This window comes from Sturnus vulgaris, chromosome 15, assembly GCF_052056855.1.
Source record: "Sturnus vulgaris isolate bStuVul1 chromosome 15, bStuVul1.hap1, whole genome shotgun sequence".
Classification (NCBI taxonomy): domain Eukaryota; kingdom Metazoa; phylum Chordata; class Aves; order Passeriformes; family Sturnidae; genus Sturnus; species Sturnus vulgaris.
The window spans coordinates 3,573,939-3,588,367 of NC_142257.1; the positions used below are offsets into that span (position 1 = coordinate 3,573,939).

The window sequence follows — 14,429 nt, forward strand, 5'->3', positions numbered from 1 at the left end:
TCAGAGTAATTAAGGTGGAATTAAAAATTAATTCTCCTCTCCAGTGTTCCGCGGTCATGGCTCAGCCACGTGCTACAGCCATTGTGTCAGTGCTTTCTTCTGAAAAAGACTGGATTAAGGTGGAGGTGGAGGGAGGGCATCACCTGGTGAGCAGCGGTACACCCAGGTTTTGTGGGCTGCAGCTGCCAGCTCCCTGGGGATGTCACCTCCCTGGCACTGCTCACCTCTCACCACATGCCCCAGGTGCCACTTTTGTCTGGGCCAGCTGAAGTGAGGCAGCTCCCACCAACACAGAGCCTGGCAAGCCCCTGCCTGTGCCATGCCCGACCTCCTGCCCAGCCCTGGCAGCTACGGGCAAGGCCAGCCCTGAGATTTTCTAAACTCCCATCAAATATTTAAGTAGATATTTGAGCTCATGTATAATGGATCGCCGTGCGCTGCCTCCCTATCCATTTGTGGTATTTAAGGAAGCCGAATATTAAACACCGTTGTATTAGCAAAACCGCGCCTGCTTAATTGAGTTACAAACAGGGAAGGTGCTGACGGATAAACAATGCATAATGCAGGGACCCACGGGCAGGATGGGGCTGCCCTGGCGCCAGGCAGGGACTGGGCTCTGTGGGGCAGGGGACAAGAGGATGCTCCAGTGGGGAGGGGACATTGGTGCTGATGGTGTCATTGTCAGAGCCAAAGGTGTGAGGAACACGTGTGCTGTATAACAGAGTTATACAGGTGACAGAGCATGGCACTGCACAGCACGGCATGGGACAGCTTGGCTTGGGATAACGTGGCACAGTCTGGGACATCCCAGGTGTCATCCTGCACAGGAATGCTCAGTAATGGGAGCCAGTGAGAACAACCCCAGCCCACACAAGGAGCAGAAAGATTATGAAAATGAAAAGTAAATAAATATGGATGTTGAGGACCTAATTCTGATAAGAGGATTTTCAAAATTAGCCATTTGCAAGAGTAGATTAACTGCGCACGGTGCTGGGGGTGGGAAGGGCTCCTTTAGGATGTGCAGCAAAGCCCAATGGGCACAGCCTGCTCCTGGGTAGCCCCCAGCACCCACAAAGACACTTCTCACTTTTTGACGAGGTGGATTTGCTGCTGCTGTGGAGGAAAATGAAGTAGACAGAAGCACAGTGTCATGCCACCCTGCACACACAAGTTCTGCAGACACAGTACCAAGGTGCCAGGATCTCACCACAGAGCATTGGCATCTGGCATCATCGGGTGCAGATGGTGGCAGCCAGGATGACAGGAGAGTGGGCATGGTGCTGGCATGCAGATTGGGGTCCCCAAGGGTGTACCTGGCACCCCCAGCCTGGGCATGGGGAGGCTGCACCAGTGCCAAGTGTGGGCTGGGACAGGGAGCAGTGGGATAAAGAGGTAAGAAGCCTCTGGACTGCACATCCCATGGGTGCCTCATGCCAAGCAGTGCAGTGGGTGCTCCTGAATGGAGGTGGTGCTGATGTCCCCTGGGAGCACTGTGGGTGCTGGGGCAGGGGAACCTCTGTATGCTCTGGGCAGGGCTGTATGCTTGGAGAGGCTTTTTGCATCCTCTAGCTGGGATTTTCTATCCAGGCAACCAAGCAGAAATCTCATTACAGACTGGCACAAAGGCAGCGTCCCTGTCCCCACACCAGGCTGGGGGCAGGCTGGGGTGGGCACAAGTGTGAGCAGAGTAAGGTTGCTCTGGGCATGGGCAGCTAGTGAGCTGCAAGTGGCCCTTTGCTTCCCCCAACCATCCTTTGTACCCCTCACCCTACCCTGGGTCTGTCAGTCCCATCCACAGCCTGACACAGACCCCCCACTTTGTGGTACAGGTGGGTTGGGGGAGGTCTGAAGAGGGTGCTGGCTCCTTGACATGTGTGGGGACAAATCCCTGTGCTGGCAAGCAGGCAGGGTGCAGGCAGGGCAGAGTGCAGGCAGCCCAAGCACCCCCGTGCCCAGCACTCCCACAGCAGCAGCAGACAATTAATTAGCGGGGCGGTGGGAGAGCAGCCGGCGGAGCTGTGCGGGATCGATGGGCACATCGACCGCCCGGGAAACTCCAGCCCTCCCAGCCAGAGCTGTGGAGCTGGGGCACGCAAGGAGCCTGGCAGCCCCCGGTGCTGTGAAAAGGGGTGGCTGTGGGGGCAGCATCACCAGCCCCTTGCACACCAGGGTGCATAGGGCCAGGAGGGAAAGGACAGGCACCGACGGCGCTGCCATGTGCTCTGTGTCCTGGAAGCCTCAGGGCTGACACCCGCTCCCCTGTGAAAAGAGAGAGTGGCTGGTGGTCCCTGGGTCACGCTGGGAGGACGTGAGGGTGCTAATGTTTGGATGCATCTGTGTTGAGTGAGGTGCAGGGTGGTCCCTCGGAGCTGGTGGCATCCACTGTGGGAGCTGAGGGAGGGGGCTGCGGGCAGGGGCAGTACCAGAGTCTCGAGGACAGCATGGGCACGGTGACCGGGGGAGGGAAAGGCTCTATGGGCACATGCCAGCCATCTGGCGGGCACCCAGGCCATGATACAGGACCAGCAGGACACACCCCAAAGGCGCGGTGGCAATGCCTGCACAGCCCCGTGCTGCAGACATGCCTGCAGGTTTGTGGCCACACAGCTCCTGTCCCTGTCCCCATCCCTGTCCCCATCCCACCCGCCACCTCCCCCCGCCTGCCTCTGCCAAGCGAGAAGTGCCAGCCCGTCCCTGCGGGGAAGGAGAGTGCTCAGCCGTGTTGCAGAGCCTGGTATCCACCCAGATGAGAAGTGACAGCAAAGGACCCTTCTCAGGTACAGGCTCCCTGAGGCGCAGGGCAGGAGATACTGTCCCCGTCTTTGCCTCTTCTGCTGCTGGCGCTGGGGACGACCCTGCAAGCACTTAACCACTTCCCCACCGTGCAAACCAGCTGGAGCTGGAGAGCAGCAGCCCAGAACAAGCCGTGCAGTGCCTGCCTGTCCCAAGCTGCAGGAAACAGGATGGAGCAGGCAGAGCCCGAACGTGGGAACAAGAACCAGAGGTGCAGCCCCTCTGCTGTGCCCCACTGCGTCCTGCCAGGCGTGGGAGCCCATGCCCGGCGGGTCCACAGGCCCCTCGGCTCCCGCATCTCCCGCACCAACTGCTGTCTCTTCCGGGAGGTTGTCATGGGAACGGTGCGCTGTAGGTACCCCTCACCCTGGGTACCCCTCCTTTCACACCACGGTGATTCTGAAAGGAGGGTCCGTGCAGTTTGTGCCATTTACAGGGCCTGGCAGGGAGGGCACGGGGAGCTCCAGTCCAGGAATGCATAGGGATGCTGGCAGTAGCCAGGCACAGAGGTCCTCTGTGTACCCACAGCTCTCCTGCAAGGTGCAGAGTCCCCCCATGGCTCCCGGATGGGTGACAGGGGCAGGCAGGTGGGCTCAGGCACTGCGGGAACAGCGTGGCACAGCCTCAGCACCGGCACTGCCTGCCCACTCCCACGGTGAGCCAGCGCTGCCTGTTCTTCCCCGGCCCACGCACCCTGCACGGAGCCAGCAGCTCCTTCCCCAGTTATTTGGGGGATTTTAACCCTGCAGCGCTCACTGGTTGCAAGAATGGGTGCCTGCACCAAACGTGTGCCAGGGGCCGGAGGCAGGATCTGTCCTTGCTGCCAGAGCTGGTGGCTCAGGGAGAAGCTGGACTGGCAGTGCCTGGCCATGGCTGTACGCCAGCTGCTGGCAAGGTGACCCAGCATGGGCACCCAGCGCCACTGACCCACAGCCCCTGCATGGAAAGGGGGACACAGGACCCCATCCCTGCAGCAGCACAGTCCACCCCCATTCCTGCTGTGCCCCACAGCAACCCCAGCCCCATATCCTCCACCCCTCTTGTGCCATGTGGGTCCCTTGACCTGCACCTCCCATCCCCGCTAGACCCCACAACACTCCTGGCCCCCCTACCACTGTCCTTGCAGACCCCTCTGTCTGTCGTGCCTTCCACCCCCACCTCCAGCCCTGCCGCATGTCTGCTGCCATCTGCCTCTCCCTTTTGATTAGTATTAATTTTTAATTATTATTATTGACAGGGCTGCCAGCTCGGCTGCCAGCTGGGACAGCTGCCCAGCATGAGACAGGCCGGGGGCAGCCCTGGCACTGCTGTACTTGCTGTGTGGCTCCTGGCAACTGCTGTGCCCACCCAGGGGGTGACTTTGCGCCCCCCAGCATGCTCTGGCCCTCAGACAGGGGCTGTGGGATGCAAAGATTGAAGATGAAGGTCATTATGTCCCCAAAGGGCAGGCTCTGGGTGGGCACTGCCAGCCCCCCAGCCTGGCTGGGCTTCAGGGCTGATGGGAACCCATAAAGCCATAGAGATAAATGGCTCCTATTATTTTTCCAATCAAATGAAATCCCACTGTGGCAACATAAGAATGGTGATGAACCACGGCAGTGCAGCAGCCTCTGCACCCCCTCCTGCCCCAGTTAACCTTGGCCTTGTGATGTGATGGGGCAAGGGCACCCCATGAGCACAACGCCCTTGCTGGGGTAAGGGGACAAGGACAGCCAGGCTGCAGGGGGCTCAGCCCTAGAGCCAGGCGAGGGGCAATGACAGGGCCATGTAAGACAGCAGTAGGCAGAAGGGTCAGAGGGATAGACAACCCCTGCCTCTCACACACTTGACGCTGTCAATGCTGGGGAGGGGCATTAATGGTGCATTTTAGGGGTTCTCAGCAACCTCTCCTCCCGCTTCAGCTTTGCCAGCCTTACGCGTGGCTCTGCCTGTCTCTCATTCTGGGGGCGCGGAGTGGGGGGTGGCTGGGGTAGCGCTGTGACCCCGCTTCAGGCAGGGACTCAAATGTAGGCAGGGTAGGGCAGACAGGGACCCCACCGCAGGCAGGGCAAGCTGCCATCCCTGCCGCGCCGGAGTTGGCCAAGACCGGGCGAGCGGCACCATCGCGTGGCGAGGGACCGGCGGTACAGGCAAAGCAGGCAGCACCCGAGCTGCCGGCAAGCGATGCCCGTGAGGGACCAGTGGGCAAGGCAGGAAGAGCCACCCCCGATCCCCGGCTTGCAGCACCCCCAGTTTGGGGTGCTACACCCCATTCTGCATCCCCGCATCCCAGTCGCGCCACCTGCAGCACCTCCGTTTCAGGGTGCTACCCCCTCATACTGCCTGCCCTCATCCCGGTCCTGCCACCTGCAGCACCCCCATTTTTGTGTGTTACCCCCCCATACTTCATCCCCTCATCCCGGTCCTGCCACATGCTTGCAGCATCCCCATTTCGGAGTGCTACTCCCCCATATTGTATGCCCTCATCCCAGTCCTGCCACGTGGAGCACCCTCATTTTGGAGTGCTACCCCCCATACTGCCTGCCTTCTCCCGGTCCTGCCACCTACAGGCTCTCCAGCCCCGTTGCCCCACCGGGGAGGGCAGTGCGGTGCTGTTGCCCTTGCACCTGCACAGAGAAATGACTTAAAGCCATCACAGACACAAGGACACAGGGACATGGCCTGACAGAGCCTGTCAGGGATTAGCTCCTGTCTGCAGTCTCTAGTATCAACTTCTGCCTGGAACAGGAGCAATATTGGGTGGTGGAGGGCCCTGCACTGCCCTCGGGGAGCTGCAAGGCTGATATCCCTGGAGAAAGGCAGCTGAGTCCGAGGGACACGGCTCTTTGCAGCCATGGCAGCGTCCCAGGGTGGTGCAGGGCTCAGCAAGCTCATCCTTACAGCCTGCACTGCAGGCAGTCGAGACCTTGGGTGACACAGCCACAGCAGCCGCCTGTCAAGCTGTGGCCAGACAGGTCACAACCAGCTCTAAGAGCAGCGAGTGGTCAATACTTCATCCTCGTGCAGGACCAGGTCTCTGCAGAGCCTGTCTGCAGGCAGGGCAGCACTGAGCCATCACAGCAGGGGACAAGCAACCCTGGCTCTGGACTGGTGAGGTGGCACAGATGGGCTGGACATGTGGCCCTGGACAAGGTGCAGGCCTGGACTGAGACAGAGCCTGGGTGCTGCTGGAGGGAATGGGAGATACTCCTGGATGAGAGCTGCAGTGAGGGCAGAACCACAGCTGCCACTGTCAAGAGGTGTGCAGACAGCTCCACCTCTAGAATGTGACTAGGCAGGGAAGCACATATACAACAATCAAACACGCAAATAAAAGATTAAAGGACAGAGTGTGGGATGAGTCTGGAAGAGAGTATGGGGGGCCAGGACCACCAGAAGGGACAGCAGAGGGCATGAGCCATGGAAAGGAGGAGCCAGCAAAGTGCCAGGGCTCAAAAGACTGAGGCTGTGAATATGCAGGTCTAGCACCAACAAAACCTTGGGAAGAAAATGAGCTTTATAGCACCTATGTTGCAAGTGTCTGCAGGAGGGGATGCAGCATGGGGACCATGCTGTGCTGCAGCCCAACACCCACCCTGCAGGAACACTGCCAGCCCTCAGCTGGGAAACTGATCTTCCTGATAAGGCAGACCCATGTTCCACATGTGCAGGGACATGAGGAGAAAAGTGGACCAGCTCCCCAGGCTGAGCTGGCCCAGATAACCTGGGCCTCAGTAGTCCCTCCCAAGCCCAGGTTTGCAGGGCAGTGAGCTGTACCCATGCCTTGGCCGGGCAAGGACAGAATAACATCCTTCTGGGAGCTCTCCAGGGCCCCCCAAAACACAGGAAACACCCCCATATCCTCAAGGAGAGGGGCACTGGTCCCAGGCTCTAGGGGAAGTGAGGGGACATGTGCAGTGTCCCAAGCCCACAATGATGCCAGCTCTGTGCTCCTGGCCCCACTCACCCAGAATGAAGGGATGAGTAAATGGCACATCATCACCTCCCTCCCAGGAAACCTCCCCAACAATCAGGAGCCACCCCAAGTTACCAAGAGCCCTGGAGACACAGATCGTGCTCAGATGCAGAAATTCATTGTGAGACAGTACATAGGGACTTCATAGGCAGCTCCCCACTCTCCCTGCAGTCACACCACAAACTTGGTCTTGGCAAGGGAGGCGCTCTTGGTGGCCGTGTCCGCATGAGCCTGGTAGCCAATGGCCACCTTTTGTGACAGGCCCAGGTGCTCCTTGTAGACACGCCTAGAGGAGAGAAGGGGATGCATGAACAGGGCAGCACCATTCTCTCACTGGACATATTCCCCCAAGCAGGGGGAGCTCTTATTCCCTGTGCAGTCTCTCGTGAAACTGCATTACCCAATGTGGGTGACCCCTTCCCGGTTCTCCGCTTCCCGGGTCCAGATGGCAATCTTGTCCCCCTTGGTGCGGATGTTGATGACAGCCCCACACACCTCGTCGCTGTACTCATCAAACATCTCCCCAATGAGGCACAGCAGCTGTTGGGAGGAGAAGGGAAGCCTGAGACAGTCACCACTGAGGATCAGCCCTGGGGCAGCAGGAACACCACAGCCAGGACCCCTCGAGTGGGGCCGCACTCACTGTGTCCAGCCAGAACCGGTCCAGCTCGGTGTGCCGCTGCTGCTTGGCCAGGGTAATGAGCCAGCGCCCACCACGCTTGTTCTGGCTGTCCTCCCACATGGGCTCAATGCCATCCTAGGGGTGGGCAAGGGAACAGTCAGGGGCACCAAATAGCCTGGGGAGCTGTGAACATGCAGCTAGACTTCCCCTCCCACCTTACGACCAGGGCATCCTGACATATCAGCACCCAGTGTGCCCCCATAATGCTGGGTGCTGGGGGGATTCTGAGGATGGGGTATCGTACCTTGAAGAGGGAGTAGTCACAGCCAGCTGCGAGCTTACTGGCGAGCTGGATGTGACTGTACAGCCTGTGTTAGATGGAGACACAGAAGCAGGTGAGAATAGGTGCCTCAGGCTCAGACGCCCCCACCAGAACGTCTCCAGAAGGGGCACAGTGGGTGTCCCCACCCAATGGACACTCACGCCCAGAAGTCCTCCACAGTGCTGAATTTGGTGACGAGGCGCAGGTTTGCCTGCCACATCTTGCTCTTGTCATTCTTGAAAAACCACAGTGCCCATCTGGGGAGGAAGGGGAAATGGGGCCAGAGTCCTCTTCCAGTCCCAGCACACTCCTCCCAGTGCTGGGAGAGGCTGTCCACGGCCAGGCCTCCCATACCTGTTCTGCAGGGGGTGCTTGCCCAGGATCTCTGCCTGGAGCAGCTCTTGCTGCCGAGCCCTCTGCCGGCGTCGCTCCCCTTGCCTCTGCAGAGGAAGGAGGGACAGCCCCAAAGAACTCCATGACCACCCCTGCAGGGAGCCTGCAGCCCCCCAGCTACCTCCCACACTGGGTGCTCCGAGGGCTGGCAGGGCTGTCTGTGTTCTACACCCCTCCCCAGCCCTCAGGGCAAGCACCCACCTGCTCCCCTGTAGCCATCTTGATCAGCACAGGCTCTCCTGGGCTGCCTCTGGCTCTTAAGTACCCACAGGCAGGTGGGATGAGAACCTATCCCAGCTGCAGCTGGTGGGGTGGGAGGGTGGTATCCTGGGGACCACAGAGATGGGAGATGCCTCTCTAGGGCAAGGAGCCGGGGGATGAGGACAGGGGCTCAGAGTGGTATGGAATCAGAATGAGGGAGTAGAATTGTGTAAGTTGGGCACCGTGTGTGAGGACCATGGTGTAGTATGGGCAGGGCAGTATGGTACACAGAGAGGGTGGGATAGAATCAGATTAGAAGGTAGGGATAGGATGGGATGGGGAGGATGGGGTCAGGACAGGATGTGATGGGGAGGGAATGGGTTCAGAATTGGATGTGGTGGGATGGGAATAGGACGGGATGAGGTGGGAAGACGACATGACGAGAAGGGGATGGGAATGGCATAGGGACAGGGTGGAGAGAGTTGGATGGCAATAGGGATGGAATGGGGTAAGGGCAGCCTGTAGATGGAAAGCAATGGGATCGGGACGAAATGGGACAAGGAAAGGGAGGAGACGTGACCGAGAGATGGTAGGATAGGATGCGATGGGGGTGAGGACAGAATAGCATGGGGACAGCGCGGGGTGGGATCACGATGAGTGATGGGGATGGGAAGAACGACTGTCCCAGGGGTGCCGCGCAGTGCGGGGAAGGAGCCTGCGGGTGGCGAAGGGCCGGGGGCGCCGCTGCCGTGCGGGGCGGGGCGGTGCGGGGCGGGCGGGGGCGGCGGGGCACGGCTCGGCACGGCCGAGCACGGCTCAGCCCGGCTCAGCCCGGCGCAGCCCGGCGCGGCGCGGTCCCCCCCGCGCATCACGGCGCAGCGCGGCGCAGCGCGGCTCCGGCACAGCCGCACTGAGCCCGCCCCGCCGCAGCCCGGCCCGGCCCGGCCCGGCCCGCCCGTCCCCGCCGACAGCGAGCCAGGTCGGGCGGGCGGCGGGGCCGGGGGCGCGGGACCGGGATGCGCGGGAATGGGATGCGTAGGGATGGGATGCGCGGGACCGAGATGCGCGGGGATGGGATGCGCGGGACCGGGATGCGCGGGGCGGACGGGCGGGCGCGGGGCCGGGGCGGGGTGAAGCCGTGCGGCCTCTCCCCGCAGAGCCGCCATGGAGGTGTTTATGAAGGGCTTGTCCAAGGCCAAGGAAGGGGTGGTCGCCGCAGCTGAGAAGACCAAGCAGGGGGTGGCCGAGGCCGCAGAGAAGACCAAGGAAGGGGTCCTCTATGTCGGTAAGGACCGGCTTGTCCTGCCTGCCCCCTGCCTGCCCCCTGCCAGCTCCCTGCCTCCCCACCCCCGGCTAATCTCTGCCCGTCCCTGCCTGCCCCTGCCGGCCCTCTCTGCTGCCCTTGCCTGCTCCTGCGTTTGCCCTTGCGTCCTCCTTCCCATCCCCCTGCCGTCCCCCTTGCGTCCGCACCTGTCCCCGGTCCCGCTCCCCCTCTCTCTTGCTCCTTCCCCACCACGACCACCCTGCGGCGGAGCGCTCCGGGGCAGAGGGTCGGTGCCCGCAGTGCCTCCTTGCCCACCGGGAATCCGCAGGGCAGCAGAGTGGGCTCCGCAGGCAGGAGCAGAGTCGGGGACTGGTCTCCAGGCTGAGGGGATGGAACCCCCCTTGCAGCTCCCAGTCTGAGCCCGAGGGTCTCTCAGCTCTTGCCCGGGATGTTTTAGGGCAGGAAAGCAGAGGGACCGTGATGGAGGTGGTGACCCCTGTGTTGGGATGTGCCTGCCTTGGGGCAGGGGGGTGGGGACCGGATTTGTCCCACTTGGAAAGACAATTCCCTGGAGCTCATCCCACACCAGCATCTCCCCTGCACCCGGCTGGTGGCTGAGAGCTCCCTCCATGCTGCCCCTTAGGGGCGGGATCTATTCGGGGCCAAGTCCTAGAAGACATACCTGGCAGGAGGAGCAGTTCCTGGGCAGTCTGTGTACCTGGCTGTGGTGCTGGAATGCCCAAGGAGGGAGCTCAGGCCAGCCCTGCTTGCAGTAAGAGGGAGGAGGACGCAGGGCTGAGGCTCTGTTCTGCTCCAGAGGGCACAAGCTCTGTGGGAGAGCTGAAGCCCCGAACTGTTCCCCTGGGCAGTGTTGAGTGCCTGCCCTAGGCCCCCATCCTCACCAGGGTATGTGTGCTGGACAGGGGTCCAGCAGCTCAAGGAAAGTCCTGAGGCCTCATCCTACAGGAGCTGCCCAGCCTCTACCTTTCCTTCCATCCTAGACATCCCACTCCCATTCCATGGGGTATCCAGGGTGGTGTTGCTCTGCTTGAGGGAGCCTGGCAGGGTTGGCACAGCCAGCAGCATCACCCAACTCCAGGCACTGGAGCTGTGGGGCTTCCCATGCTATGTTGGTTCTAGGTCTGTATCCCATGGGAGGTTTTTCTCAGCAGCACGGCTCACATTCTCCCAGCCTGGCTGTGCCCTGACATGGTGCTGGGCCCTGGAGTCTCTACCCTGCCTGGCACGTGGCAGCAGCCCTGTGCTGCCCCAGTTCGGGCTCTTGCAGGGACAACAGGAGCCTTGAGGGGAGCCAGGCAAGAGCTCAGCCCCCTAGGTGCCCTGGCATGTGGTGTGGACAGGATGCTGTCCTGGCTCAGAGCCCTGCCAGGGTCCTGGGCATGGCACATGTTGGAGCCCAGCTGTCAGTCCCTCTAACCCGATCTCTGTCTCTTTCTACCCTCAGGGAGCAAAACCCAAGGTGTGGTGCAAGGCGTAACCTCAGGTATGGACCCCTCTGTCTTCCTGCTGTGGTACCCCTCCGGCCCTGGGAGCCACACTAACGAGATCAGAGGCTAATTGAGGGGCTGATGTCACTCTGCTAAAGCCTCTTATATAACAGGGCCGGCAACCAAGGATTTGCAGCGGCTGCTCACACTCCTTGCCCAGCTGCAGAGCAGTGTCATGGCCCCCTCCCCTCCCCACCAGAGCAAGGAAATGGGAAGAGCTTGATCCTGCCCAGCATCTCCCTGCCAGCTGCCCCCCTGGGTGGTGCAGGGCATGAAACCACAGCTGGGCACCCCTTTTGGCATGGGGGGGGGGCACTGATGGGCACCCCTGGCTGTTGCAGTGGCTGAGAAAGCGAAGGAGCAGGCGTCCCAGCTGGGTGAAGCAGCGTTCACTGGCGCTGGCAACATTGCGGCGGCCACGGGGCTGGTGAAGAAGGAGGAGTTCCCTGCAGACCTGAAGGTGAGAACCCACAGGCATCACCATGCCCATGGGGAGGCTGGCACACCCCTAGGTTTGGCGAGGAGCTGTTCCCCAGCCCCAAAGCAGGGACCACGAGAGTGCCCAGGTGGTCTCCCCATGCCCGTGGGGACGCTGACATATCCCCAGGTTTGATGAGGTGCTGTTCCCCAGCCCCAAAGCAGGCACCACAGGGGTGCTCAGGTGGTCTCGCCGTGCCCATGGCAGGCGGGCATCGTGGCCCCGAGCGTGCGTGGCCGCGTGTTCCGTGTGCGGACGTGTGCGCGCTCGGGGCCTGGCATGGCGGCCGGTGGCGTGGGCCCGCGGCGCTTCGCTCCAGCAGCTGCGAGGTGACCTGACAGCTGCGGGAGGGGCAGCGGGTTCCAGCTCGCCGCCCCGTGAGCCCTTGGCTTCCAGCTTAGCCCAAAATAGCATCAGCTGAAGAAATGAGGCCACCGCCGCCACCGCCGCTGCACAGGGGGATTGGCTGCCCCCCTTTCCCGCCTGCCAGCCCCGGGGAGGGGTTACCCAGCACCGCCCTCCCCTGCTAGGGATGCAGGATGCTCCCGCAGCCCTGCCAGTGCCTGGAGTCTGTCGAGACCCACGTGGTGCCAGCACTCATTGCGTGCCCGAGGCTGGAGCTGGGAGCAGTGTAGGGACATACTAACACAGTCCCTGCTCCCACAGACCTGTGCATGTCACCTCCCAGCAGGTGGGCTGCTGTGTGCCCAGGGTCCCACTGGCTCCCCATAGAGCCCCTTGTATCCCAGGTGCATTGCTGGTCTGGCAGGGGCAGGGAGGGTGGGTGCTGTGTGTGTGTATGTGTGTGTGTGTGGCACTGACTTCCTGGTCCACTCTCAGGCAGAAGAAGTGGCCCAGGAGGCTGTGGAGGAGCCACTGGTCGAACCGCTGCTGGAGCCAGAGGGGGAGAACTACGAGGAACCCCCACAGGTGAGGGGACAGGGTGGCACAGTGGACACAGCGTGACAGTGGTCAGTGCACTGTCCGGAGCAAAGCTGGTGTTGGGCTGGAGAAGAGAGGGACTGTGTGCCCCACCTGAACTCTCTCACTGGCTCTTTCCTTCCCCATCCCACAGGAGGAATACCAGGAATACGAGCCAGAGGCATAATGGACCCCCATCCTTGCCTCTTCCACCAGCAGCACAACGAACCGCCGGTAGCCCCCTGCTCCTCTCCAGCCGGCCCCGGCCGGTGCCTGCGTGCCGGGGAGGAGCAGGGGTGCCCCTGCCCCGTTCGCTCACGAGTTCTTCCTCCAGTTCCGTTCCAAGGGACCGTGTCCGTGTCTCCGTAACATGTCCAGCAGTGAGAAACACCCGCTGTGTCCAAGCCCCCGAGCCCCGGCGCGTGCCCGAGCCGTGGGCGCTGCCCGCAGGGGCTGATGCGTGTGCGTGTGTGTGTGCGTGAGCGTGTGTGTGAAGCCCGGGTTTATGGCTCTGTCTCCCTCCCAGCACCATAAACCCCGGCTGTGTCCTGGTGTGTCTGTGTGTGTACAAAGCATGTTTACCTGCTCGCGGGCTGCTGTACATTTCGCTTGCACGCGTGTCCCTGTGGTTCTGCTCTGGTCATCGTGGAACTATTTTTTTTTATATATATATATCTCTCTCTATCTATGGGTGGACGGGTCTTTTGCCTTTGTGAACCCTTGGCGCCCCAGCCCGCTCCCCAGCCTGCTGGGTGGTGACGGTGCCTGCGCCCCCCCTCGAGGTCCCATAGTGCCGACGCTGTGTTGTGACGTGGCATGGATATTCCCCCGTCGCTGGATGTGCAATACGAGGGCAGCTGCCAGTGACACAGCTGCCCCCGTGTCCGTGAATAAAGCCAACTCTTGTCTGTAGCCCCTTGGTCCTGGTTGTGGGGGTCCCTGGGGAGGGGTTGGCCCCGTGCTTTGGTGGCAGGGGTAGTTTTGGAAAGAGGAATGGGGCTCGTGCTGGGGGAGTGGGCAGGATGCTCGTGAGGACAAGATGTCTTTCTGGCTGCTGGCTGCTGCATCACAGCAGGTCACTGTGCCCTGGGCCTTCAGACAGACTCTGGCTGAGACTTGGGGTGCAGACAGTGTCCCCATACCACCTGCCTGTCTGCAGGGCTTTGCATCTGCAGGGGGCCCTGAGGGGCTGAGGACAACATGCCAGGATGAGGATAGACACAGCCGTGGGCTCCAGCACTGGTTCTCCCCTTCTTACATACCCCTGCTCCCCTCAAGGGGCAGGGGATGTGGCTGTCGCCCACAGCTTGTTCAGATAGAGTGTGACCACCTGAAGGGGCAGGTGGGTGTCACACATGCCGTGGGATGGCTACTATGGCAGCAGGTCCTGTGTCCACCCCACAGCATTGTCCTTGGGTCTTCAGCTCTCCCAGGGCAGGACCAATCCAGCCTGGGTCCCCAGCTAGCCTTTATCCCCTTGACTGCATCACAAGCTGGGCTGAGTGTCCCTGCCATGAATATCACATTAGATCCCCCACCTGTGCTGGCTCGCCAGCTTTGCCTGCGAGGAGTGAAGCTGCAGCAGTCAGCACAGACACACAACAGGTTTGCTGATGCCAGCAAATCCTACCCTGCCTCTGGTTGCAGCAGTGCTCATAGCACCCACTGTGTGTTATTGGAAGGACTGAGACAGCTCTTTGGGGGCTGGCTGGCTGTTCTCCTAGAACATTTTTTCCTTTCCTCACCCAATTCTGCCAATCCATGGGCAAGCAGACCCAAACCAGCAGCAGCATGGCTTGCCCCATGCCAGGGAGGTTGTAAAGGGGCTGGGGCAGAGGCAGTGTGGGGGAAACCAGGCCGTGTCTGGGAGAGCTGGCAGCCAGAGAGCAGGGAGAGAACTTGGTCAAACCAACACTTTGTAGGAAGCTGTGTCTCCCCTCTGTGCAGCACTCCCTGCACAGCAGGACTGTGA

At 61.2% G+C, this 14,429-nt stretch overlaps 2 protein-coding genes across 8 annotated transcripts; one reads left to right on the plus strand and one right to left on the minus strand.

Annotated features, from left to right (window-relative positions):
* Positions 1–6,844: 6,844 nt before the first annotated feature.
* EIF4E1B (eukaryotic translation initiation factor 4E family member 1B) lies at positions 6,845–9,006 on the minus strand. Its single transcript, XM_014875903.2, has 7 exons — positions 8,287–9,006; positions 8,047–8,132; positions 7,854–7,949; positions 7,675–7,738; positions 7,392–7,505; positions 7,149–7,288; positions 6,845–7,034 (listed from the first exon to the last, which is right to left on the minus strand). Exons 1-7 carry the CDS (start codon positions 8,302–8,304, stop codon positions 6,920–6,922), a joined length of 633 nt encoding a protein of 210 aa, XP_014731389.1. The 5' UTR covers positions 8,305–9,006; the 3' UTR covers positions 6,845–6,919.
* SNCB (synuclein beta) lies at positions 8,746–13,369 on the plus strand. 7 transcript variants are annotated; one of them, XM_088173941.1, is made up of 7 exons: positions 8,750–8,794; positions 9,444–9,571; positions 11,016–11,054; positions 11,400–11,518; positions 12,377–12,466; positions 12,612–12,691; positions 12,752–13,369. In XM_088173941.1, the coding sequence occupies exons 1-6, from the start codon at positions 8,790–8,792 to the stop codon at positions 12,642–12,644; spliced, it is 414 nt and encodes a 137-aa protein (XP_088030067.1). In that variant the 5' UTR covers positions 8,750–8,789; the 3' UTR covers positions 12,645–12,691; positions 12,752–13,369. The 7 variants fall into 7 exon arrangements, with proteins under 7 accessions (XP_088030066.1, XP_088030067.1, XP_088030068.1 ...); XM_088173942.1 differs by having other exon boundaries at positions 12,792–13,369; XM_088173944.1 differs by lacking the exon at positions 8,750–8,794 and adding an exon at positions 9,071–9,265.
* The last annotated feature ends 1,060 nt before the right edge of the window (positions 13,370–14,429 follow it).

Coding starts and splice junctions, on each gene's coding strand:
- EIF4E1B (XM_014875903.2), bottom strand. Junction 7,950..8,046: donor AAGCACCCCCTGCAGAACAG/GTATGGGAGGCC, acceptor CTTCCTCCCCAG/ATGGGCACTGTGGTTTTTCA. Junction 7,035..7,148: donor GAAGGGGTCACCCACATTGG/GTAATGCAGTTT, acceptor TCTCTCCTCTAG/GCGTGTCTACAAGGAGCACC.
- SNCB (XM_088173940.1), top strand. Junction 9,572..11,015: donor GGAAGGGGTCCTCTATGTCG/GTAAGGACCGGC, acceptor TTCTACCCTCAG/GGAGCAAAACCCAAGGTGTG. Junction 12,467..12,611: donor ACTACGAGGAACCCCCACAG/GTGAGGGGACAG, acceptor CCCATCCCACAG/GAGGAATACCAGGAATACGA.